The sequence below is a fragment of a genome, unplaced genomic scaffold (assembly GCF_019419815.1).
Source record: "Pyrus x bretschneideri cultivar Hongxiangsu unplaced genomic scaffold, Pyrus_bretschneideri_v1 Contig21, whole genome shotgun sequence".
Classification (NCBI taxonomy): Eukaryota; Viridiplantae; Streptophyta; class Magnoliopsida; order Rosales; family Rosaceae; genus Pyrus; species Pyrus x bretschneideri.
Genome location: NW_025999513.1, coordinates 4,531,747 through 4,556,909, shown reverse-complemented (window position 1 = coordinate 4,556,909; position 25,163 = coordinate 4,531,747). Strand labels below are relative to the sequence as shown.

Genomic DNA, 25,163 nt, shown 5'->3' with positions numbered 1-25,163 from the left:
GGACTTGTATTCTTTAGAGTATGAGGATTATTTCCTTCCTTATTACCATAAATAAGGGTATGGGAATAACACATTATCTACACAACCCTACAAACACATATCTCTCTACTCTTTCTCTCTCTCTCTCTCCCATGCCCCTTTTCTCCCCTATAAAATAAGCTACAACACATTATCAACACGCTCATACTGTTGCGCTTAGGAATCTAACGTGGAAGTTTTCTGCATCAAACAAGTTCATCAATATCATCACGCAATCAAGTTCTTTCAAAACAACGGTTTTTATCTTGATATTTTGGCAATCCTAATAGCATGATCATTCATCATAATGCATGACCCAACATTACGTTTTTTGAATTTTAGATTCTACATAAATTGTGTATGTATTATATCCATAATTGTTGAATTATGTGAATTGATATTGCCATGAATTGCATCATGTATATGTCAATGCATTAAATTATATGATGGATATGCATGAAATTGAATTAATTTTACAATTTGGAAATTGATAAATTAAAAATAAAATAAAATTCTAGGGTTAACTGAAAACCCAACCCGCGAGCAAGCCGAGACCACGGAGCCTCTTGGGCTTTAAACCCAGAACCACAAACAATGGCACGCCATTCTTGGTGACTTGCAGTTACCACCAACATGGCCTTGGCCGAGTTCTTCAAAATCTCACTAGAATTCAAAGCCCCATTTTTTCGAATTCATGGATTCTTGGTTCGCAGGACGTCGAGACTCGTTTCTCCATCATAATCGAGGTTCCCTGTTAAAATCCAATTAGCACCGACGTTTTTTCGATCCAAAACATGGCCGCCAACAGCAGCGTCGCTGGACTCACCTTTAGTGACATCGCCCAACAACGCTGGGATGTTCTTTGGTCCTTACCCAAGCCCATCTGAGCTTGGCGAAATCTCAGTCCAAACACCAGCCCTTTGGGCTCTGGTGTTTCTCTAGGCCCACTGGAGAGATTTGTTTCTCTGAGCGCACAAATTGCAGCCCATAACTAGTTGCTCAACCCAAGTGTGACACCAGCCTGAGGACTATGGTGTTTTCCTTGCCTGCGTCACCTTGAATCCCAACTTTTGGTTGGTGCATCCGTATACCCACACGTGCACGATCCCAGCTCGCTGTTGGAGAGTTGTGCACCACATCGTGTCACACTTGAACCACGCCCATTTGGGCCTCTGGTATATTAGGCTTGCAGCCCACACTTTAATTTTGGTTTGAATTCCAAATAATTAATTCTATTATTATAATAGACCTTGAAGATCTATTTGCATATTTTTCTTGTTGCATATTTATGTATATATATATATATTTGTGTTTGTCTGCAGGAACATATGAACCTGAAGTTCATAATTCTTTTGAAACCTGAAGTCGTGCCGTGTTTGAAAACCTGAAGTTTTTATTAAAAACATCTCCCATGAAAACCCGAAACTTTTTCATGTAACTTTAAACCAATCAATGCCTATTAGAACTTGAATGTTCTCCTCCTATGTGAATGGATTGATTTTTTTTCTCCATTACACTAACCACATTCTTGTCCATTTATTTTGTGATAAGGACATGTCGAATTTGAACAAACTCAACCTCACCGCCTTAGAGGTCTCTAAATGAAATTACCTCAAGTGGGTCCAAGATGTGAAGCCTTACCTCACCGCAAAGAATTTGCATCCCGCCATTGAAGATGAGATGGATAACCCGGTTAACGAAGCTGAGAAAGCCACTGCCATGATCTTCATTTGAAGACACATTCATGATGCACTGCAAACTAAGTACCTTGCTGAGGAAGATCCACAAGCACTTTGGGTCGCTTTGGGTGATCATTTTGATCACCAAAATGACATCTTCTTGCCTGATGCAAGACATGGCTGGCAACATCTACGCTTATAAGACTTTAAATCTGTGAATAAATATAATTCTGAAGTTTGTCGAATCCAATCACTTCTCAAGTTCTGTAACGAGAACTTGAATGAAGAGGATCTCCTGGAGAAGATTTATTTGACCTTTTCTGTTACCAATAATGTCCTACAACAAAAATATAGGGCTCACAAGTTCACTAAGTTTTCAGATTTGATCTCTGTTTTACTTTTCGCTTAAAAAACAGAATCAATTGTTGATGAAAAATCATTAAGCTCGACCTACTTGGGCGACTGCTATGCTTGAAACACACTATAGCACACACCAACACCCAAAACGTCAACATAGGCGTGGAAGGGACGGCCAGAAGCCATCCGGTCAAGGTCAACAGAGCCAAGGCTCATCTAAGAGAGGAAATGCAATATCCCGTATTTAAAAATAAAAAAAATAAGTATATATATGTACATGTGTATGTATATGTGATTAGTATTTCTATGTTACCAAATTTTTTGTAATTATTTTTTTTTAATGAAAATCTATTCTTATGTACTTGTGTTTCTCTATTTTGGTTTAAAATCACTTTACATAAAATACCTAACTACTGATAGAATGGGAGGTGTTGTCCAAGCTTGGAAACATGTCTTTGTGCCTACTAGTGTACTTGTAAGTAGTTTTTAGTGAAGTTTTATGAGAGAAAATTGGAGCTTTTACCAAACTCCATTTGTATGCCTATTGATTGTAGACTTACCCATGTATTTTGATCTAGGAATAAAACTTAAGCCAAAGCTCAACGTGACCTTAGATGCTTGTATTCAGCTTGCATGATATTGATTAACTTAACACATGTCTCTTTTCCATTTGAACACATACCATTATCAATGATTAGGTTAACATTTGGTGTGTTTCTATTGGAACACATATTAGGGCTAATGATTAGCTTAAACATTTGTTTTCTTTCTATTGGACCACATAATATGGTTAGTGATGAGGACAACACTTGTTGCCTTGGTATTGGAACACATTTTTTGTCTAATGATTGGCACCACACTTGGTTTCTTTTCAACGGAAGGGACATGGAGAAAAGAAAGAGGAAGAAGAAGAAAAAAGAGAGAAAAAGAACAACTCCAACAAAATGTCATTCTCCTTTTCATATTACCTCTTATTTTTCATTTACATATTGTTGAGGCTTTAAGCCATCTTTCATTGTATTTGTAAGTCTCTCATATATAGTGAAATACAATGAAAGCAAACCCTAGTGGATGTAGTCGATTTGGTGAACCACTTAAATCTTGTGTTGTTTATGCATTTATATTTTGGCGATCATTGCCATAAAAAGCACTCCCACCACACCATCGAAAATATCCATTTAATTCCCTTGAGAATGTTGTAAAATAAGAGAGACAAATCCCAAAAAATGCATGAGAGCTTACCAAACAGAATTGCTCTATGGAACTCAAATGGGTTTATGCATCAATATCACCTAAAGAGAGATGGAGTAAAATGGTAAAGTAATATTTCTCAATTAGATTGTTGTATCCATACTATATATTATTGATAAGATAATACGATTTTGTCTACAAACAATTTGATTGGTGTTGCAGATATAATACAATTTTGGCTACTAACAATTTGATGAATGTTGTAGATGTTATAGAGCATGTGATTATTGATATCCTTGTTACATGGCATATACATAAGCATTCTTGTAAAGTAAGAAAAGAGTTAAGTTGTGTTTGAGTTGTGAGGATATTCAAGGGCTGAAGTTTACCTTGAATATAAAAATAATGAACCTTGTATATATCAAGCGTTGGGTGCAGGGCTTGAGTATACAAATTGGTTGATTATAAAAATAATGAAATCTTGTATATGTCAAGCATCGAGGGAAGAGCTTGAATATACAATTGGGCGTCGGGGGAAGTGCCTGTATAATAAAGTGGAATCTGAGAATTTAATTATAAAAATTGGGTTTAAGGGATGAACAGGAGTTAACTCATATTCTAAGGTATTCGGAGCCAAGTGATATAAGTATGGTATGGGACGTGCAGCCTTTGATGCCTTAGGTATGTGTTAGCGAGATTAGAAGGGAGTTAGTACATTTATGCATCTCATTTGAGTATATTTTATGTATTTACAAGAATTGTCACATTTTAATTATTATTTTGCTGGTAGTTTCGGTTGTAAAGTAATTTGTACACTATTTTATTCGGATGTGTATTCAATAAACTTTATGTATGTAAAATTTTAATTTTACTTTCCGCCATATCTTGGTTGTAGAATTTATTTCTATAGCTAAGATATGACTCACACCCTAGCTTGTCAATAGTCTTTATTCGCGGGACAGGGTGTGACAGGAAAGCAACCCAGAAGCGTCCTAACCTCGCTCGCAAGGCCCCAAACTTCAAGAATAAGGTCAAAGCACCTAACACCATGGATGCGGACATGTGCTACCATTGTGGTTCAAAGGACCATTGGTCGCATGTTTGTCGTGTTCCCTAGAAGGTTGTAGCTGAATATCATTCTCGTTGTAAAAAGTTTGGATCAAACTTTATACAAGTGGATGAACTAAAGAGTACCAAAATGGAGGTTTCTAACTTTCAGGAGGCTATTACCCTTATGAAAGATTAGAATCTTAGACATGAACTATTTTTGGTTGCATTTTTAGAATAATGGAGCTGAATTCCACCTAGTGGCCAATCCCCCTCTTTGTTTTTTGTTTAAGTTGAACAATTTTCCTTTATATTTGGATTATTTGTTGGTGATTTATTTTTGGATATTAAGTTTTTTTTAATTACCATCCTTGAATAATTAGATTTTTTTGAATGGATATTTGTTTCTAGAACTTTTGGGAAAGTTAGTTGTTTAGCAAATAGTGCAACCATGCACACCGTTTTGTGTGAACGCATCTATTTCACTAACTTCATACCTAAGAATGCACCTCTGACAACCCTATTAGGCCCATCCAACTTGATTGAAGGATACGGTAAGGCACATACAATATTGTCCAATGGTACAATCTAGGCCCTTGATGAGACACTTTATTCTCCACGTTCCGGAATATCGTTGTTGAGTTTCAAGGACATTGGAGATAATAATTACCACATTGAAACCTAAGTAGAAAATGGAGTTAAATTTTTGTGCATAACTTCCTACGAATATATCTAGAAGCGTATTCTAGAGAAGGTAGAGCGTATCTCGAGTGGTCTGTATACTACAACTATACACCATATAGAGAGCCACTATATGGTCGGCCCTACATTAGGGACCGCGCACAAAATTACACTTTGGCATGATCGTTTAAGACATCCTGGATAAACAGCAATGAGCCGTATCCTCAAATCATCACGCGAGCATCCACTAACCCGAAGTTTAGGTTCGATTCAAGGAATCACATGCCAAACCTGCTCCATGGGAAATCTTATCATTAAGCCTTCTTATGCTTAGTTTGAATTCTCCTATTTTCTACAAAGGATTCAGGGGGACATTTATGAATCGATTCACCCTCTATGTGGATCATTTAGATATTTTATGGTTTTGGTTGATGCTTTCATCCGTTAGTCACACGTATGCTTGTTATCCACAAAGAACGCCACATTCTCTAAATTGTTGGCTCGGGTTATCAAGCTCAGGGCTCACCACCCTGATTATCCAATCAAATCTATTCGATTGGATAATGCTGGAGAATTCACATATAAAACTTTTAATGATTATTGCATGTCGGTTGGGGTTGAAGTTGAACATCCATTACCCCATGTACACACCCAGAATAGTCTAGCGGAGAGATTCATTAAGCGCTTACAAATGATTGCTAGATCGTTGGTCATACGTACCAAGTTACCGATTGCTGCTTGGGGCCATGCAATATTGCATGCATCCATGTTGGTCTGCCTGAAGCCTATTACAACCCAACCATATAGCGCCATTCAGTTGGTTACTGTATACAAACTTGACTTGTCGCATTTGCATGTTTTTGGTTATGCAGTCTATGTGCCGATTTTGCTGCATTTACGTACAAAAATGGGGCCTCACTAAAGGATGGGAATCTATGTCAAATATGACTCTCCTTGAATTATCCGTTACTTAAAACTTTGACAAGCAATCTATTTACCACTCGTTTCGCGGATTGTCACTTCTATGAGATAGTTTTCCCGTCGCTAGGGGGAGATAAAAACGTCACCGTTCCTTAAGAATGACACAAATTTATTGTAGACGACTCCTACTTTGTCTCATTTAGATCCCCACACTGCTTAATCTGAAATTGAAGTGCAATCCATATTAGATTCTCAGAGCATAGCTCAGAGCATGCTAGATGTTTTCACGGATCTAGCGCAATTGACAAGATCATATATTCCAGCTGCGAATGTGCCTGGAAAGATAGACGTACCAAATGTATGACATATTTCCCTCCTGGTGGCCCAGGATACCACTTTGGCCGATCCACGTACATTAGCGGCTAGCCAGTCATTTGCCTATACACAAAAGAATGGCAAACCACTTGGTCCAAATGATTCACACCCCTAGAAGAGGAAACCCATGACACAGACCCCTGTTGAGCCTACCGTGAATCCGACTGTCGCCTACTCATTATATCCAACTCATGAGGAAATTCTATATTATGGAAGACTCTTTCAAAAGACAAATCCACCTCCCGAGAATCGTGAGATTTCGGTCCATTATGCTAGCTTGGATGATATGTGTGTAGAAATGAGATAAACATCAACAATGCATTATCATATGCAGTAGCTACTGAGATCATGTTGAGCGATGATATTGAACTCTATTTCGTTAATGACATCGACGTAGAACTGATTGGTCAAACTGGAAACAAACAATCCAAGTCGAAATCGATTTGCTTGTGAAACGTAAGGTGTTTGGACCTGTAGCTTTTACTCCTCCACATGTAAAACCCGTTAGCTACAAGTGAGTTTCTGTTCAGAAGCATAATGAAAAGAACGAAATTATGCGTTACAAAGCTCGTCTTATTATTCAAGGCTTCTCACAACGTCCTGGGATTGACTATGACGAAACTTATTCACCCGTTAAGGATGTGATTACTTTTACTACCTTATCAGTTTGGTGGTTTTCGAAAAACTAAGTATGCAATTGATAAATGTAGCAACTGTGTATCTATATGGGGATCTTGATATGAAAATTTATATGAAAGTTCCCAAATAACTTACATTGATTGGATCAAATATTTCCAAACCCCGGAAAATGCTCTCAATTCGACTGAGGCATTCACTCTATGGTTTGAAGTAGTCCTGAAGAATATGGTATAACCGTCTGAGTGAATATTTGACTAGTTAGGGATATGTGACCAACAAACTATGCTATTGCGTGTTCATTAAGAAGTCACATTTTGGTTTTGTAATTGTTGCAGTTTATGTTGATGACTTGAACCTCATCGGAACTCATGAAGAGCTCGAGAGGATTGTCGCGCACCTGAAGTTAGAATTTAAGATGAATGATCTATGAAAGACTCGATACTGCCTCGGTCTTAAGATAGAGCATCGTTCAGATAGAATCTTAGTACATAATTCAAACTAAATTCAGAAGGTGTTGCACCACTTTAACAAGGATAAAGCGAAGCCTTTGAGTACTTCTATGGTCGTTCGATCGCTAAATACAAAGTGAGATCCCTTCCATCCGAAGGAGGATGATGAAGAGATTTTGGAGCCCGAAGTTCTTTATCTAGGTACGATAGACGCTTTATTGTATTTAGCTCAATGCACCAGACCCAACGTTTCATTCGCTGTTAATCTTTTGGCAAGATACAGTAATGCATTGACACACATACACTGGACTGGTGTTAAAGATATTTTTTGTTACCTTAAGGCAACTATGGATCTGAGCATGTTCTATCCCTATGGATCCTCAAGTGATGCCGCACCCCTCATATCTCGAGTCAATTTTTGCCTTGTTGGTTATGCCAATGCAGTATACTTATATGATCTGCACAAGGCGTGCTCTCAAATAGGTTATGCATTTACCGTTGGAGGCACAACAATCTCTTAGAGGTCAACTAAATAGACCTTAGTTGCCACTTCGTCTAACCATGCTGAAATTCTCGCCTTACATGAAGAAACTCGAGAATGCTTCAGGCTGAGAGCGGTTGTAGGCCATATTTGAAGCTTCTATGATCTTTACCCTGTCATTGACGTGCCGGTGATGATCTATGAAGACAATGCAACATACATCGAATAGCTCAAGAAGGGTTACATCAAAGGAGACAACACCAAGCACATTGCTCCAAAGTTTTTCTCACATCAATAACAAGAGCATCAGAAGATTGAAGTCATGCAAATCTGGTCACAAGACATTCTGGCCGACCTCTTTACCAATTCACTATCGAAGGCGACGTTTCAGAAGCTTGTTCAAGGAATTGGTATGCGTAAACTTTTTGAGTTGTAACATTGTTAGTTCTCTTTAGAATTATGTCAAATGCAGGGGGATTATCCTGAAATATACTTGCTTGATCTTAATGCACTTTTTTCCCTATGATTAAGAGCATTTTCCTCGCTAGGTTTTTGCTACCTAGCAAGGTTTTGACGAGACACCTACCTTAGGTTGATCATATCCCTGATAAAGTCCTATAGACATTTCATTTGACTTTGCATTTCTCACGTATTTTTCCTTTGACTATGGATTTTGTCCCTACTTGGGTTTTACCATAGCCATTGGGTTTTTTGGTGAGACTTAGTTCCATATGCAAGTTCTTACTTCACTTTGAGACTAGTGTGTTCCCAAAATCAGTGCTGACGAGTCGACTTCCTTAACTCTACATGATGCTGAATCTACTTAAGTATTTACACACTCAAGGGAGAGTGTTATAAACATTGTATTTCAGTGTGATTGTGTAAATCTTAGATTAAATTCGATACTAGTTATTCTTCCCTATTAGGACTTTGATTTTTTAGAGGATAAGGATTTTTCCCTATCTTATTACTATAAATAAAGGTAATGCGTAAGGGGAATAACACATCCTATACATAACTCTACAAATACATCTCTCTCCCTACTCTCTCTCTCTGTCGTGCCCCCTCTCTCCTTTGTTAGATAAAATAAGCTACAACGGGTATCAGTGGAAATATTGATATGTAAATTAGTGCAAATATCAACTAATATATTGAATATATATATCGATATCAACTAATTTCGATGGAAATGATGGAAATTTAAAATGAAACTTTATGGATTGTTAAACATTGAAAAAGTTATATCTGGTACATGAGTAAATCTGAGTTGGTGAATTTTGGGTCAAGCTTTATCCATTCTCGAAAGTTTGAAGCATAAAGTCTTAAGGCTTGTTTGGTTTATGGTTTACAGTTATCAATTTCCTTGTTTGGGATAATCCATGTTGGGAAAGTATCACTTAGCACATCAGTATGAAATGCAATGTCTTAAGGCTTGTTTGGTTCGTGGATTAGAGTCATCAATTACTGTTTATGGTATAATCATTTTCAAAATGTAATTTTATGTTCATTTGTAATAGATGCGACATGTCACCAATGCATGCACTGCACTGCACTACACCCTACAAGATTTTTTCCAATAAATGAAATATTTGTTGTATGCCTATTTAATTGAACTATTATAGAGGAATAAAGATGGGGAGGCCGGCGACAATAAGAGGGAGAGAGAGAGGAGAGATTTAATTGTGAGGTGTGTGTTGTATCACTCAATTGTGCCTTTATTTATAGTAGTCGGATAGGTAGAATCCTTACATTTTTAGGATTACAACTCTTAATAGGTAATTAATTCCTACTATGAATATAAGAGATATTCCTAGATCCACTAGGATTTACACAATAACATTCATATTTTAAATATGACTGCAACACTCCCCTTTGAGTGTGTAAATACTCAAACAAAACATCGCATCAGATCTTCAGCAGATAAGGTAGAACAGTTGATGAAGTCAGCAGCACAATGGGTGAATGCGAGTCTCAAATTTAAGAAAGTATGCATTGGTAGTAAAACTCACAAAACCTCGCTATAGTAAGACCCAAGGTGGGAGAAAAACCCATAGACTAAGGAGAAAAGTGAGAAGTATGCATAATGTCTAAAACAAACGTCAAACAAGATGAAAGTAGTGAACCCAACAGAGTATGATCATCTCAGGATGAGTGCCTCTTTAAAACCTCGTTAGGTAGTAAAAACCCAGTGGGGAAAATGCTCATAATTATAGGAAAAATAGTAAATTAGGATCAAGTGAGTATGCTTCAGGATACTCTCCCTGAGTTAAACATAACTTTCAAACAAGAAAACTACAAGTGATTTAATTCAGATAATTTATGCACACCGATTCCTTGGATGAACTTCTGAAAAGTAGACTTGGGCAATGACTTGGTAAAGAGACCGGCCAGGTCGTCTTGGGAACGGATTTGCTTGACTTCAGTGTTCTGATGCTATTGTTGTTGGTGAGAGTAAAAGAATTTCGGTGTTATGTGCTTGGTGTTGTCTCCCTTGATGTATCGCTTCTTTACTTGCTCGATATATGCTGCATTGTCTTCAAAGATCGTCGTAGGAAGATCAACGACGGAAGTAAGACCATTAGTGATTTGAATATGTTCCATAACTGTTCTCAACCAAAAGCACTCATGCAATGCTTCATGCAAGGCGAGGATCTTAGCATGGTTCGAAGAAGTCGCAACTAGCGTTTTCTTGGTAGACCTCTAAGATATAGCGGTGTCTCCAACTCTAAATACATAGCACGTTTGAGAATGTGCCCTATGTGGATCAGACAAATATCCAGCATCTACGTAACCAACAAGGCAAGAATTAACCCGAGAACTAAGGGGGCGATGTGTTCTCTCGAGGATTCGTGGTTGTAGAACAAGCCCAAATTTGTAGTATCCTTAAGGTAGCAGAAAATGTCCTTAACACCATTCTAGTGCCTGCGTGTAGGTGCGTTGCTATATCTAGCCAAAAGATTAATAACGAAGGAGATGTTGGGTCTAGTGCATTGAGTCAAGTACAATAAAGCACCAATTGCACTTAGGTATAGAACTTCAGGCTTCAAAATCTCTTCATTATCCTCCATAGGATGGAAAGGATCTCGTTTAGTATCTAGAGTCTGAACGACCATATGAGTACTCAAAATCTTCCCTTTATCCTTATTAAAATAAGGCAACACCTTCTGGGTGCAATTTAATTGATGTACTAGGATTCCATCCAAACAATGCTCGATCTCCAGGCCAAGGTAATATTGAGTTTTCCCAAGATCTTTCATCTCAAATTTCGATTTCAAGAACGTAGCAATTTCCTCAAGATTTGTGAGATTTTCGATGAAGTTCATGACATCGACATAAACTGCAACGATTGCAAATCCGAAATGTGACTTCTTAACGAACATGCATGGGTATAATTCGTTGTTCACATAACCCTGACTTGTCAAATATTCACTTAGACGGTTATACCACATCTGCCAGGATTGTTTCAATTCGTAGAGTGATTTCCTCAATCTAATCGAGAGAGTGTTCCGTGGTCTAGAACTATTTGAACCAGTTAATGGAAGTCATTCTAGAACTTTCATGTATATTTCCGTATTTAGATCCTCATAGAGATACGCGGTTACCGCGTCCATAAGCTGTATATTCAATTTTTTGAAAACTATCAAACTGATTAGGTAGCAGAGCATTATGACGTCTATTATGGGGGAATATGTCTCCTCGTAATCAATTCTAGGGCATTGAGAGAAGCCTTGCGCTACGAGGTGTGCTTTGTATCGCATTATTTCATTCTTCTCATTATGCTTCCTTATGAAAATCCACTTATAGCCCACGGGCTTCACATGTGGTGGAGTATGAGCTACAGGGCCAAACACCTTACGTTTTGCAAGCAAATAGAGTTCGACCTAAATTGCTTGTTTCCAATTTTGACCAATCCGTTCTACGTCGACATTCATCAACAAAACGTGGTTCAATATTATCACCACGCATGATGTCAGTAGTTATTGTGTACGCAAATCCATCGTTGACGATCATCCCATTCTGATTTCAAACCTCATCCAATACTACGTAGTGGACCAAAATCTCATGATTTTCATGAGATCGGGTTGTCTCATCTAATACATCACCATAATCTAGAATAACCTCATACGTTGGAATAGATGAGTGAGCAATGGTCGGATTCAAACTAGGGTCACTAATTGGTGCCTATTTCCTCTTCCAGGGTTATGAATCCTTTGAATCAAGGGGTCTGCCACTCTTCTGGGTCGGAGCAGATGATTGGCTAATCGCCAATGTGCTTAGCCGTATGAAAGGTGCGGCTTCCCCACCTTATAGGATGGTCCGGCCTTCCCAGGCGGTGTTATGACGTACGCAAGGTACTTCTATCCTTGCAGGTGCGTTTGCAGCTGATATATGTGATCTTATCACTTTAGCTTGATCAATAAAAGCATCCGGCATACTTTGAGCAATGCTTTGAAGATCTATAATTCATCACACCTCAATTTCATATTGGGCAGTACGGGGATCTAAATGAGACATAGTGGGAGTATTCCACGACAATTTGCGACGTTCTCCAAGAACGTTAGCATGCTTATTTCCCCCTAACGAAAGGGAAGACTGTTTCATCAAAGTGACAATTTGTAAAACGTGCGGTAAAGAAATCTTTTATCAGGGGCTCTAAGTAGCGAATAATTGATGGTGAATCATAACCGACATTGATTCCCATTTTTCTTTGAGGATCCATTTTGGTACGTAATGACGACGTTATTAGCATATAAACTGCGCACCCAAACACACATAAATGCGAGACGTCAGGCTTACATCCAGTAACTAACTGTAACGGTGAATGAGGTTGAGTAGCGATAGGCCTCAAGTAGATCAGCATAGTTGCGTGCAATATTGCATAACCCTAGGCAGAAACCAGCAGCTTGGTTAGCATAACCAAAGTCTGAGCTATCAATTGAAGAAGCTTTATGAAAGCTTCTGCCAGGCTGTTTTGGGTGTGAACATGGGGTACATGATGTTCAACTTCAATCCTTACTGACATGGAATAATCGTTTAAAGTCTCTGATGTAAACTCTCCAGTCAAATCAACTTAATTAGATAATCAGGGTGGTGAGCCCTTAGCTTAATAATTTGTGCTAGGAGTTTCGCAAATGTAGTGTTGTGTGTGGATAACAGGCAAACATGTGACCATCGTGTTAATGAATCAACTAACTCCATAAAATAAGGGTAGGCACCGGTCGGGTTGGGCCTAAATTTTGAAGGATCGAACCGGATTTGCTTAAAAAGGAAATGTGACAGGTCAGGCTGGGTATTGCAAATCTGATCACTGAAATCGGACCTAACCTGGCCCGTTTCGAACGGGCCTGTTTGGGACGAGTCCACGAGTCCTTCTTACTTTTTTTTTCTTTTTTGGTTTTGACAGCCTTCTAGATTCGCCATTCTCCAGATCTTCAACTTAGTCTCCGACATCAAGACCCTCATCCGCTGCCGCACCGTTTCCAAATCTGGTACAAGACCATAAACCCAATTCACCACAAAATTATATTTTCTCCATAGCCAAACAAAAAACAAGAAGGGAAGTACATGTAACTTACGGTATCCTAAATCTGAAACTTGATAAGACGACCATTGATGGTGACCATTCGAGCTTCGAACTTGACACCGATGGTAAAATCATGCACAGGCTGAAACCTTTTATCTATGAATTGCAACAGCAAGCAAGATTTTTCGACACCTACAAATCCGAACCAAAAACCCAAAACCAAAACCCAATTGTTTTAAAACCTCAATTCTCAAACCAAACAAACAAAAAGAAAAATAAAGAAAAATCAGAAGGCTATGGATTGGAGGAATTAAGACCTGTGTTGCCGATGATGATGAGGTAGTTGCAAGACTCTATCCTCAAATCGCTCCAGGACCTTATCTCGGCCAAGCCTAACTCGACCCAGACCCGTTTTCAGAATTCACCTGCCCAGATCCTCCACTTATTTCATTGCATCTGAAACCTCTTGATCGAGCTCTCGTTGGGCGATCTCCGATTCGTGAGGGACTGAAAACCGGCGAAGCTAGGTAGATCGGAGACATAGACATCGAGAGAGAAAGAGAGAGAGATTGGGGGAGCGAGAGAGATCGAGAGGGAGGAGATTGAGAATCGATAGATCCGAAAAGTGTGAGAAATCTAAGACAGAGGCGTTCGGAGACAGAGATCGAGATGGAGGAGACTGAGGAGATGATATTCTTCGAGAAGGTGTGAGAAAATAGGAGAGAAATAGGAAAATGATACAAACAGGTCGGTTCGGGTACCTTTTTTTTATACTTCTGGACCTGGCCCGCCCCTAAAATTTCAAAGCCCCGCCCCATTTCTCTTTTTAAAAATTAGGAACCGGCCCGTGCCCGCCTCGACCCGCGATTCCTATACCCGTTTGGCCATCCCTACCATGAAGTATCTAAATGATCCGCATGTTGGTTAGATAGGTCCACAAATATCCTCTTGAATCTTCTAAAGAAACTTAAGGGGGTTGTGAATAATCTTTGTATGTGAAGGTTGAGTATTCAACTTCCCTAAATAACATGCTTTGCAAGGCAGCAAGCCCAAAGGGTTGTGCGCCTTGTCCAGGTGTCAATACGACATCATATCCCCATGTGGCTAGGCTTCAGGCCAGCGCGGTGGTTCGACATGGTGTCATAGTGGTGCGGTGGTGCCGCAAAAAAAATCCCTGTTTTGTTCTGTTTTTTTTTTTTTTTTTTCGAATTTTCTAGGGTTTGAAAAACCCTAAATTGCTTCTAATTTATTTATATGCTTTAACTCACAAATTCCACATAGCAAAAATAATTGTGTAGTGCATGAAACGTATATATATTGACAAATATATGAAACATATACAATATATATCGGAAGGAAAATATAAACATAGAGGGTTCATGCATCATGGGGAATGTTTTCATGCTTCGTGGACGTTTCAAACATCTTACTTTATTTTAAGTGTACGTGATTAGCAGAAAACAAATAAAAGCCTTTGAATTTGGTAGAAGAGAGCCTCCTCCTACGATACATCAGTTCCTTAGCTTCTGGCAAAAGCGTGTTGACAACGTGTTGTAGGCCTATTTAACTGAACTATTTTAGAGGAATAGAAAGGGGGAGGCCGTCAACAATAAGAGAGAGAAGAAAAATTTAATTGTGAGGTGTGTGTTATATCATCCTGTTGTGCCTTTATTTATAGTAGTAGAATAGGTAGAATCCTTACCCTTTTAGGATTACAACTATTAATAGGCAATTAATTCCTAATGAAAATATAAGAGTTTAGGATTCATAAAATATTGGAGGGCCTAATGACGTTTATTTGTTTTTTCGGTTATTAGAACATGTTTTTATATTTACTTAAAATGTGAAATTCGTGCTAATTACGTGTCTATTAGGATTACAATTTTTTCCTAATTCCTGACTTCTTTTTTACGTAAGTGACCATGTCACAAGGTAGACGAAAAGATCAAACTGATGATTAGGCTCAATTAGGTTAAGGTTCGAGGGAACCCTTATTTTTGTTTAGCAATACTTGATGTTAAATAAAAATGTATCCAATTACAAAGCTAATGGTATTTTTTTCATACAATATAAGTACTAAGGGTTAAACTAATTTATACAGTGAACAAAGCCCTCCTGTAATCATCTCTTTTAACACACCAAAACAATTAATTTTTGGCAGGGCCATAATGTAATCTCGACATTCACGTTCCTCTTAATCTATGTACGTTATAGTGAGATTCTTCACTAGAAAGTGAGAGGTTTAGGTACAAATTTCATGAATGACGAGTTTAAAACCAATTTATTCCTTCAATTCTTATAAATATATCGTTGTTAAAAAAAAAAAAAAAACTCAACATTCACGAGTGTCTCAAGTACGTGTAGGAATGTTATAGTTGTGGCCACATAATCAACCACGCCTAATTAGAGCTTGTCGTATGAATTTTGAATTCAATATGACAAAATATCTTTGAAGGCATGAGCAGACCGTTGTCTCAATCCTATTGGACTAAGTAGAAGAACTCATTGAAAATTTGTGAAAGCCCACAAACTATCTTGCCCCAAGGCCCAAATCTTGCCGAGCACTCATGTAGATAGCTTGGCCCACATGCAGACATTGTGTCCTACTTCGTAAGACATGGTTGTCGACCTCTCGCTAAATTCGACCTTTCGGGCAGTTGAGAATTAGCAAGGGAAGGTTATACTAAACCTATATTAATATGCCCTCTGCCAAGGCATCTCCCAAAGGGATACTCCCTCTACCCGGCCAGGGAGACTAATCCATCAATTGGTCTGCCAAGCACTGCTCTATCGACAAACAATTAAAGAACTATATACTTTATAAATAGCTAAGTCGCACATGAAATTGATAATAGCAAACTAAACATAGAACTATCTACTTCTATTCAATTCTCTCAAACTTAAGACTTAGGCATCGAAGGTCATTTGCCAAACATTCTCCATAATTTTTCAATTGATCTTACGCGATAATTGTTTTACAGGTTTTCTAGTTAATTCTTACTTAACTGAAATTACACCCACAATAGTCATTTTGTGTCCCATCTCACGTGATGTGGAACTTGTACGTGCCAATTTTCGCGTTCCAAATCCAACAGATCTGCTGTGTAAATCTTCAACTTGCGTCAGTACATTAAACTCTTACTTCGATTTTCTATTATAATTGAGAATTCAACGCAAAATCAATTTATCAACTGGAAGGGATGTATTACTGCACAAATGCTAAAATAGACCTTAGCAGCAAGTGTCCATCTGATTAGTGAAAAAAGGTCAAAAAAGTTGTCATTGATATCAATGGCAGAGTCAGGATTTCGGGTTAGGAAGGACCTCTCACAAATATTAAAAAAAAAATTAATTAATTAATAGTAGTTACAAAACTGTTAACCAAAACATCATAGTATATATATGAAAAGTAACCAAAATTCAAAATAACATAGCATTGATAATATTACATATCCTCAATAATTAAAATAATTGTCTTCGACGAGTTTTCACATTTTGAAACCATTGCATAGTATATATATGTTAATTTTACAAACTCAAACAAATTAGGCAAAAGTTAAGAGAAATTGCAAGACATCAATTTAATCATAATTTATAAACAAAAAATTGTAAGAGAAATTGAGAGTAAATTACATACTTTGGGTTGTTGACCAATTAACTAAACTTCTATGTCTTTTCTTTGATGGAATGATGGAATAATGGAAATCTTTAGTCTGCAAAAAAATATTATTTGTTAAATTAATTTACAATTGTAGATGACAACATATATGAATTAGCAAATTGCAAAAAAATTGAAAATGACAACTTTGGAGATTCGAAGTTCATACCCTTGAGGATCATGGAAATTGAAGACTGATCGAAAAGCAATACACAGATATTAACCCTAACCCAGACTAGCAGACTGCAGTAGGCTAGATACTTGGAGAATAATAAAATACTAATTTTTAGTATTGGGAAAATGAATAGAAGTGTTGGAAGTTGGAATAGGTATGCTTTAGGGTTAGACTAGATTACATAAATATCCTTAAAATATTTAAAGAGAGCCGGATCTTTTGTCTAGGAAATTAGAATGGTTTAAGTGAAAAAGTCGTGGAAAAATGATAAAAAAAATAAAAAAAATAAGTAGTACTAATTTTTTTTTTATAAACAAAAGCAGGGTGGGTCTAGAACTACTGTGGTCCTATGATCCATCCGTAAGAGATCTTAGATTTGATTTTCATATATGACGAGTTCGATACTAAATTATTTTGATTATCTAATTGTGTAACTAAGCCTACATCTCACTAACACTTAATATAGAATATCGTTGTGTTTCAAAAAAGTTTCCTAACTACATTTAACAGCAGGTAGATTGTTGCCAATTCTCTTCTCTGTCTTAAGCTATTGTCAGCTATTTTCGAAGGGTACTGGAAAGCTAGCACAAAACAAAACTTCTGTAACCTGCAACCCTAAAGCCGAGGGTCTTTCTTCTTTTACGAGGGTTTTGGGGGTGGAGTAGGGCAAAGTAAAACTGCACCGCAACAAATACGTGTTCTGACGAAAGAATGCCATCAATGATTGATATCATCTATACTCTTTCCTTTCGGAAAATATTAAGGAGATTACATTTTATACATATTTATGTATTACCTAATATGATAAGTGATGTGTACATGTCACGTCAATTAATTAAATTATCTCGTTGAATGTTGTTAGATCACTTACCACATAAAATGATATACCAATGTAGTATATATAAATATGTGGTTTTTTAGCATTACTCTTTGGTTTATGAGAAAACAGTGCCTTCCAAGTCTCTGTGTCTGTGCATATATATACACGTACACACACACACACACATATACACAATTGTACATGCTTTCAATTTCAGCACGAACACAAAAACAATACTAATTCTTGTTTCTGATAACGTGCAAAACTTAGAAACAGTGCTCATGCGCCCTAGTCTAATGAGTAATTTTATAGAGTGAGTTCGTTGCAATTCACTTATGTACTTATGTTATAATGCATGTTTTACATATTTTTATTTTTCCATGTTATAACATATATATGGACTAGTTATAGTAAGTGGGGATAATATAGTACATGTGCAATTTAAGTTCACAGCGTGCAAGCAAGTTGGTACTCGTTTTTCTTGTACAAGCGATAGTGTTATTAGGAATAAAACGGTGGGGGAAGAATCGTGAACCTAAGTTTTCGGGTACATGAGTAAATGCTCTTAACTAACACTTAAGTTATAAGCTCCTATTGTATTCGTTTTTTCATTTGCTTCTTGCTTACTCCAAAATATATGCAAGGAGTTTGCAAGTCGAACGAACAAAAACCTGGGTCGATCGAGCATTACATGCACTGTCAACAAAAGGATAACAAATTATAAAAAATAACAACTGAATTGAGCATACACGTAAGCCTAGAAATTCCTGAAATCATGAGTATATAAGTTCATACGAGTCTCTAGCGACATCGTGTACGGCATTGACCCCAAAAAAGAGAAGAGCCTCCATAGCACGTCAAGACATTGCAATTCCCAAACATGTATGCATGCATGTGTAATTGCTCCTTGCCCAAACAAACGAAACCTAATTTTCCTTGCAATATCGGACTGTTTAAGACTAGTAGATATATTTTGTCATGGTTGTTCAACTTTTTTCAGTGGTTGTAGATATGATAGAAATACATACATCACTTCACCTGAGTTGGCAAATCGCTAAGAAAAGTTGTCCAAGTGCGTGCGCATGCATGAGTGATTATCAGTTGTAGATTCATATGATTTCATACTGAACTAACAGCTACCAGTCACTCACGAGCACCCCCATACAAACAACTAACAATTTGCACATATCTGAGGAATGGATGTAGTATAGTTAAACCTACTAGTCAATTAACACTACCAAAGAGTTTGAATTGTTCTTCATTTCAACAGTTGATTAGTGAGCTGATTAAGATCATTTGTATGGCCTAACTAGTCAAAAACTGCACTTGGCACGGATGCTCTTAATATTAATTATATTGGTTTATATCTTTGACACGCACGCTCCATTCTGCATTCAACATACTTTAAATTTAATTAAGTTATTTAAAACACGCATTTGTATTATCGTCAATAACACATGCATTAGAATCCAAATTTTGATTGTTTTATTTTAATCCTCAATATTGCACCTGGGTCAGGATCGATCAAATCACTTAATAAGGTTCATGCACGTTTTATATTGTAAGAGTTCGTTAAAAAGTATATGTTATTGGGTAGAATACGATTTGTAGGATTGAAACAGGTTTTCGTATGCGGCAAAATGAAAGCAGATGAGAGTCGCACCAAAAAAAACCAGTGGAAATGCCATTATTTGCAAGAGTATTAACGACTTGATTACTCTACATATATATATATATATATATATGAAAGACGCGAAATGCATTAGAGTTTATCATAACTGTATTGGAGGGCTTCTATCTATTTATATACTTAGTGCTTCACATTAATATATAGGAAATTAAATGGTTTACACTTACTCTTAAGAAAATTCATGTCATTGCAGATCAAGGGCCGAGGTTGCAGGGCTAATTTTGGTTATTCAGAGAATAGCATGTAATTTTATATGCTAGAGTTGTCTAATTCAATAGTACAAGCCTATTTTCTTTGGTAAAATTAGTCTGCCTCAAACAAAAATATAAAAAAATAGCGTAACCCTATAAGCGTATAAAATATACTCATATCACACGTGTTTGTTGCATATCCAATGATAATAATCATGATACTCATATTTCACATGCTTTAAACATATTTACATACAAACACACAAGTAATTTTTTACTTACATAATATTGTCACATATATTTTATTTATATTGACCAAAGAAAGATGTTCTTGTAGTGGAGCTTTGGATTCTTCTCTTTCTGTGCAGAAAGGTTTGAGTCAAACACAATTTAGTTGGGTTGTTGTATTCTGGAGGGGACAAGTCAAGAGATATAATGCTGCATCGGTTCGTGAACTTTTGTAAAATAACAATGGGCTTGAATCTCTTTAAAGAGAGCGAGATACTCGCGCCTTAGCCTAATTGTCTACGTTTTTAGAAGAATATTACAATTTTTATTGTAATTTTCCCAACACTAACTTATCCTGTTTATGATTTATTCAATCTTCTTTTATGCATCCTTATCTGGGGGCACAGAAAATTCAAAACTATTAATTCTTAAACTTGGATTAGAAATGAAGCCCGCCCTTCCTAAAAGTAAAAGCCACCTTTCCATCTCAACACGACAACGCCAAACGTGGAAGCAATTGCACTTCCATTCCATCAATGAAACAAACCAATGCCCATCTCCAAAGAGTCAGCAAAATTAACTTTGCTACCCAATTGTTACCTCCCTGGGAAATGTCTAATATTTCTCTATAAATACGCACCAAATCTTTGTCACAAAAGCCACAATTTAGAAAACACACACAAAGTCACAAACAACACTTGTAACTCCCTCGAAGAATACGTTAGTTCGAAAAAATGGGGGGCTCTTCCTCTAAATCCAAGACAACCACCACCAAAAACAAAAGCGCCAAAGACAGAACATTCACAGGCGCAGGCAACCTCATCAAGCTCCTCCCGACCGGCACGGTCTTCTTGTTCCAGTTCCTCAACCCTGTCTTAACCAACAACGGCAGCTGCACGGCCCTGAACAAATACCTAAGCGCCATTCTCATCGTCCTTTGCGGCTTCTCTTGCTGCTTTGCTTCCTTCACAGACAGTTACACTGGGAGTGATGGAAAAACACACTATGGGGTGGCAACATGCAAGGGTCTGTGGCCATCAACAAACTCCAATTCTGTAGACTTGTCTGCTTATAAGCTTAGGATTGGGGACTTTGTGCATGCCTTCTTTTCCTTGATTGTGTTTGCAGTTCTGTCACTTTTGGATACCAACACTGTCAGGTGCTATTATCCAGGGTTTGAGTCCACTGAGAAGACTTTGCTGCTGGTGTTGCCTCCGATTATTGGTACAATTGCCGGTACTGTTTTCGTTGTGTTCCCTAACAACCGCCATGGAATCGGGTACCCCGCGTCAAGTTCTGATTCTTCACAAGACTCAGAGTCGGCGGCTTCCTAAGCCTCTTGAATTATCGCTTGATTCACAAGACTCGAGTGCTAAATATAGCATAAGTGTTTGCTCATGCAAGTTTGTGCTTTTCATTGTTTGTTTAGTAGTCGTTTGCCTAAGTCTGATTAATTCTTTTTCCTTCTCTATCCCTTTGGAGTGAATGTAACAAATTATTATACCATTGGATAAAATTTGGACGCTAAAATTAATGACAAAGGCCACCTAGTATTACGTCTAGTGATATTTCTTTTTACTTGTGAATGAAAACTGAGAGGTCTTAGTTCGATTTTCGCTAAAGATGAATTTAAATCATATTATTGTTAGCTCATATGAGGCTTAGTTTACTCCCTAATCCCCTTAGTGTAACTAATATCGTTTGTTAAAAAAAAAAAAGATTTAATGACAAAGACTTAGAGCACACAACTAATTGAAACAAACTCTCACGGTACACATTCCTCCAAACTCTGATGGCCTGATTACAAAACCGGAATGAAATGGGAAGAAACGGAATCACTTCTCCCAAAGCATTCCAGCGTTTACCAAGCCTGAGGGGAATCAGAAAATAGGTGGAGTCCACCTAATATCACTAATCAAATTGGATTACCTAGATGGAGGTGATATGGGGTGAAAGCTCATCAGGACTCTTAAAGATGGGAGGGACATAGCCACTCTCTTTTGCTGGGTTTTGTTCTCTCAGCCAAAAATAAATAAAAATTAAAACTTTTCTTACAAAGTTAAAAATTTATTAAAATAACTAGCTGCAATACTTACGTATATTTAATAAAATTAACCATCTAACAGTTATATATAATTTATGTGAATATATGTATTTAATATAATTATCATTTGACTATCAAGATAATTATTGTATTAAATACATGTAAGTATTGTAGCCAAATCTTAAAGCTTTATCCAAAAAAAATAAATGAATTAAAAAGAATTAGCATATAAAATAGATTACTAGAATATGAGCAGTTTAGAAATCAAATTGATTTTCATTCATGTGAATTAGTAAATAGCTTATATGGTTTAGTATCTTTCTTGCTCTGATTCCAAAAATTTTAATACGCAGTTTCAACAGGAATCTAATATTGACTCCATCTCATTCCAACTCCTCAATTCAGTTCCTCCTTAGTTCAATTCCTCTCATTCCGAGTACGAATTAATAAACAACCCATAATAGTAACTTTGAACAAAACCCATGGCACTAACATTATAAACTACGATACTAGATCTTCTGCACATTGCAGATGATACATAAAACTCATAAACTGTTCCTTTTGTTAATCGGTCACAACAGTTGAGGAATGTGTACTAATAATCTAAACGATTTTCACCATATATGATACCTAAGATATTATATTCTTACATCAGCAAACAATCCATCTAGAAGGTTAGAAGATGAATTTTCATTTCCACTCCCATCAAAGAAACCATTAGCAGCAAATTCTTTTCTGCATTTTCGCTCTTCAATGACGGAATCTGCTGTTTCTGCACAAAAACTTCGTCTTGTCTGCTTTTCAGGTTTCTCTGCCACAATAAACTTGCTCCCTTCACGAGTTCTCTCAGGGAAGCCAGCCCAAACTGAAGAGAACCGTGGGTGGGAAATTTCATAAGTTGTGCACAAGAAGAATCATTAGTAGTGTAAAATTATACCTACATGCTATTGGCATAGTTCAAAAGAAAAGATTTTCTTATTCTGATCTGTGTTGGTTATCAAATGTAAACTCACTTCCAATTCAACAGTGAAACAATCAAGTCAGAAAGAAAGGAATCGTTACCATGGGCACTACAAACTAAGATTGGTACAGTGGTACCAGTCAAAGTTCAAACAATTTTGGTCATTGAGAAAAGTAATCTTATCGACAGATCTTGTTCTATTTTGTCTGCTTAGTTAGGTCTAAAAACTAAATGCTTACCTAACACCCCTCTCCAATAATTCGACTAGTGGATGCCAAGTGACAGAATAAGACCCCAAGAATTTATATTGCGTGATGTAGAAAATTCGCCATCGTAAGTTCAATAATGGTAGGAAGGACCGGCGAGACAAGGGAGGGCACACAAACGACCAGCATATTATATTTAAGATGAATTCTGGAGGAGGATAGATGAGGTTTAGTGATTGAACATAATGATATGGGAACGTAGAAAATGATATTAGGGCACCGATTGGATTCTAGGAAGATAATCTAAACATTACATTATCCTAGTGACGGTAACTTTTTTGCTTATGCAGTGAACCATCACATAAAAAGTGCATAAACCACAAGGCCGTAAAAGAAGAGAAGAAAAACAAAAGGGATGAATACAGGCCATGTTTTTATAGTTACCTCCAAAGTGATGCAGCACGATAGAAGCTGCTACGGTCACATTCAAGGAAGCAGTACCACCTCCATACTGCGGAATATACACAAAGAAGTCGCATATTTCCAATTCATTAGCAGAAAGGCCCGTTCCCTACAAACAACACAAAGAAAAATATAAAGGGATTATCACCTAATCCTAATGCACAGTGAAGTTTAACTCAAACACTGAAACACATAGCACCAGATTGTTAAATTGCAGTGGAAAAACCTTCTCAAACTATCGAATCATATCGAACGAAATCCCAACCAACATTTACCCAAAACCGATGATCAAAAGTACATTACTTGACAAGCCTAAATGCCAACAACAAAGTTACTGATCAAAACTCCCAATCGAGCCAACAGTTACAGAGCAAATAACCCACATGGGTAATTGTAAAAAATGATAATTACCTCATTGCCAAGAAGAAAAGCAGTGCTCTTGGTGAAAGGATGATGATTTACAGGCAGAGCATTATCAGTGATCTCAACGCCGCATATATCACAATCTCTCTCCTAAAACCCACATACCAAAATCGAACACTCATTATTCAGTGAGATTTATACCCAAAATCAAAGAAATCAAGGAGAGAGAGAGAGAGAGAGAAAGGACCTTGAGATAGAGTCGGGCGTCTTGAAGGGAGTGGAAGTGGCGAAAGCGAAGGTGTGTGGTCGAGCCATGGCTGCCGAAGGCGTTGAATTCTCGGCGGCCGACCAGAATCAGCTCACAGACGCCGAAGGCGGTGGCGCTCCGGGCGAGCGTGCCGACATTGTGCCTCTTCGCTATGTTGTGCACCACCACATAGCACTCTACCTCCATCTTTCCCTCTTTCGCTGATTTCAGTTCAGGCTCGGTCGCCGCCAAGTCCCACCGTAAGAAAGTTACAAAACCAACCCAACAAACTACAGACGCCGTTTAGTTATTTTTACTTTTTATTTCGAGTAAAATTCAGAATTAGTCCTCAACTCCCACATAACTTAAGTTTAGAATTTGTCAAATTCAGATCTCTGTTTTGTTTTTTCTGTAATATCATGCTTACTATTTATTTATATCATATCACTGATAATGTAGAATTCACTAATACATACATGTGGATTCTATTTTTATTAGAATATGCAAATGATAATATAACAGATGGTAAAGATAACATTTTACAATTTTTTTTATTTTATGTTTTTTGTTTGAGAAAATAGATGTTAGTAGTATTGTTGTGGCAGCATTGGCGGGTAGAGTTGAAGGAATTACGTCACCATTTTGGGACTAGGTGTACCTATTGGCTGTAGAGCACAATTCTCATTAAAGAACCATTAGGGGGTTGAAAGCTCCACCAAAGTTTTTAACTGAGGCCCACTTCGTTGTATCCGCCAT

The 25,163-nt window shown here is 37.3% G+C and overlaps 2 protein-coding genes across 2 annotated transcripts; one reads left to right on the top strand and one right to left on the bottom strand.

Moving 5' to 3' along the window:
• Window positions 1-20,709: 20,709 nt before the first annotated feature.
• LOC103958523 (protein DMP2-like) lies at window positions 20,710-21,686 on the top strand. The gene has a single exon (XM_009370791.3). It carries the CDS (start codon window positions 20,859-20,861, stop codon window positions 21,456-21,458), a length of 600 nt encoding a protein of 199 aa, XP_009369066.2. The 5' UTR covers window positions 20,710-20,858; the 3' UTR covers window positions 21,459-21,686.
• Window positions 21,687-22,521: 835 nt separating this feature from the next.
• LOC103932124 (putative TrmH family tRNA/rRNA methyltransferase) lies at window positions 22,522-24,791 on the bottom strand. Its single transcript, XM_009341673.3, has 4 exons — window positions 24,408-24,791; window positions 24,209-24,310; window positions 23,780-23,906; window positions 22,522-23,033 (listed from the first exon to the last, which is right to left on the bottom strand). The coding sequence occupies exons 1-4, from the start codon at window positions 24,612-24,614 to the stop codon at window positions 22,807-22,809; spliced, it is 663 nt and encodes a 220-aa protein (XP_009339948.2). The 5' UTR covers window positions 24,615-24,791; the 3' UTR covers window positions 22,522-22,806.
• Between the last annotated feature and the right edge of the window lie 372 nt (window positions 24,792-25,163).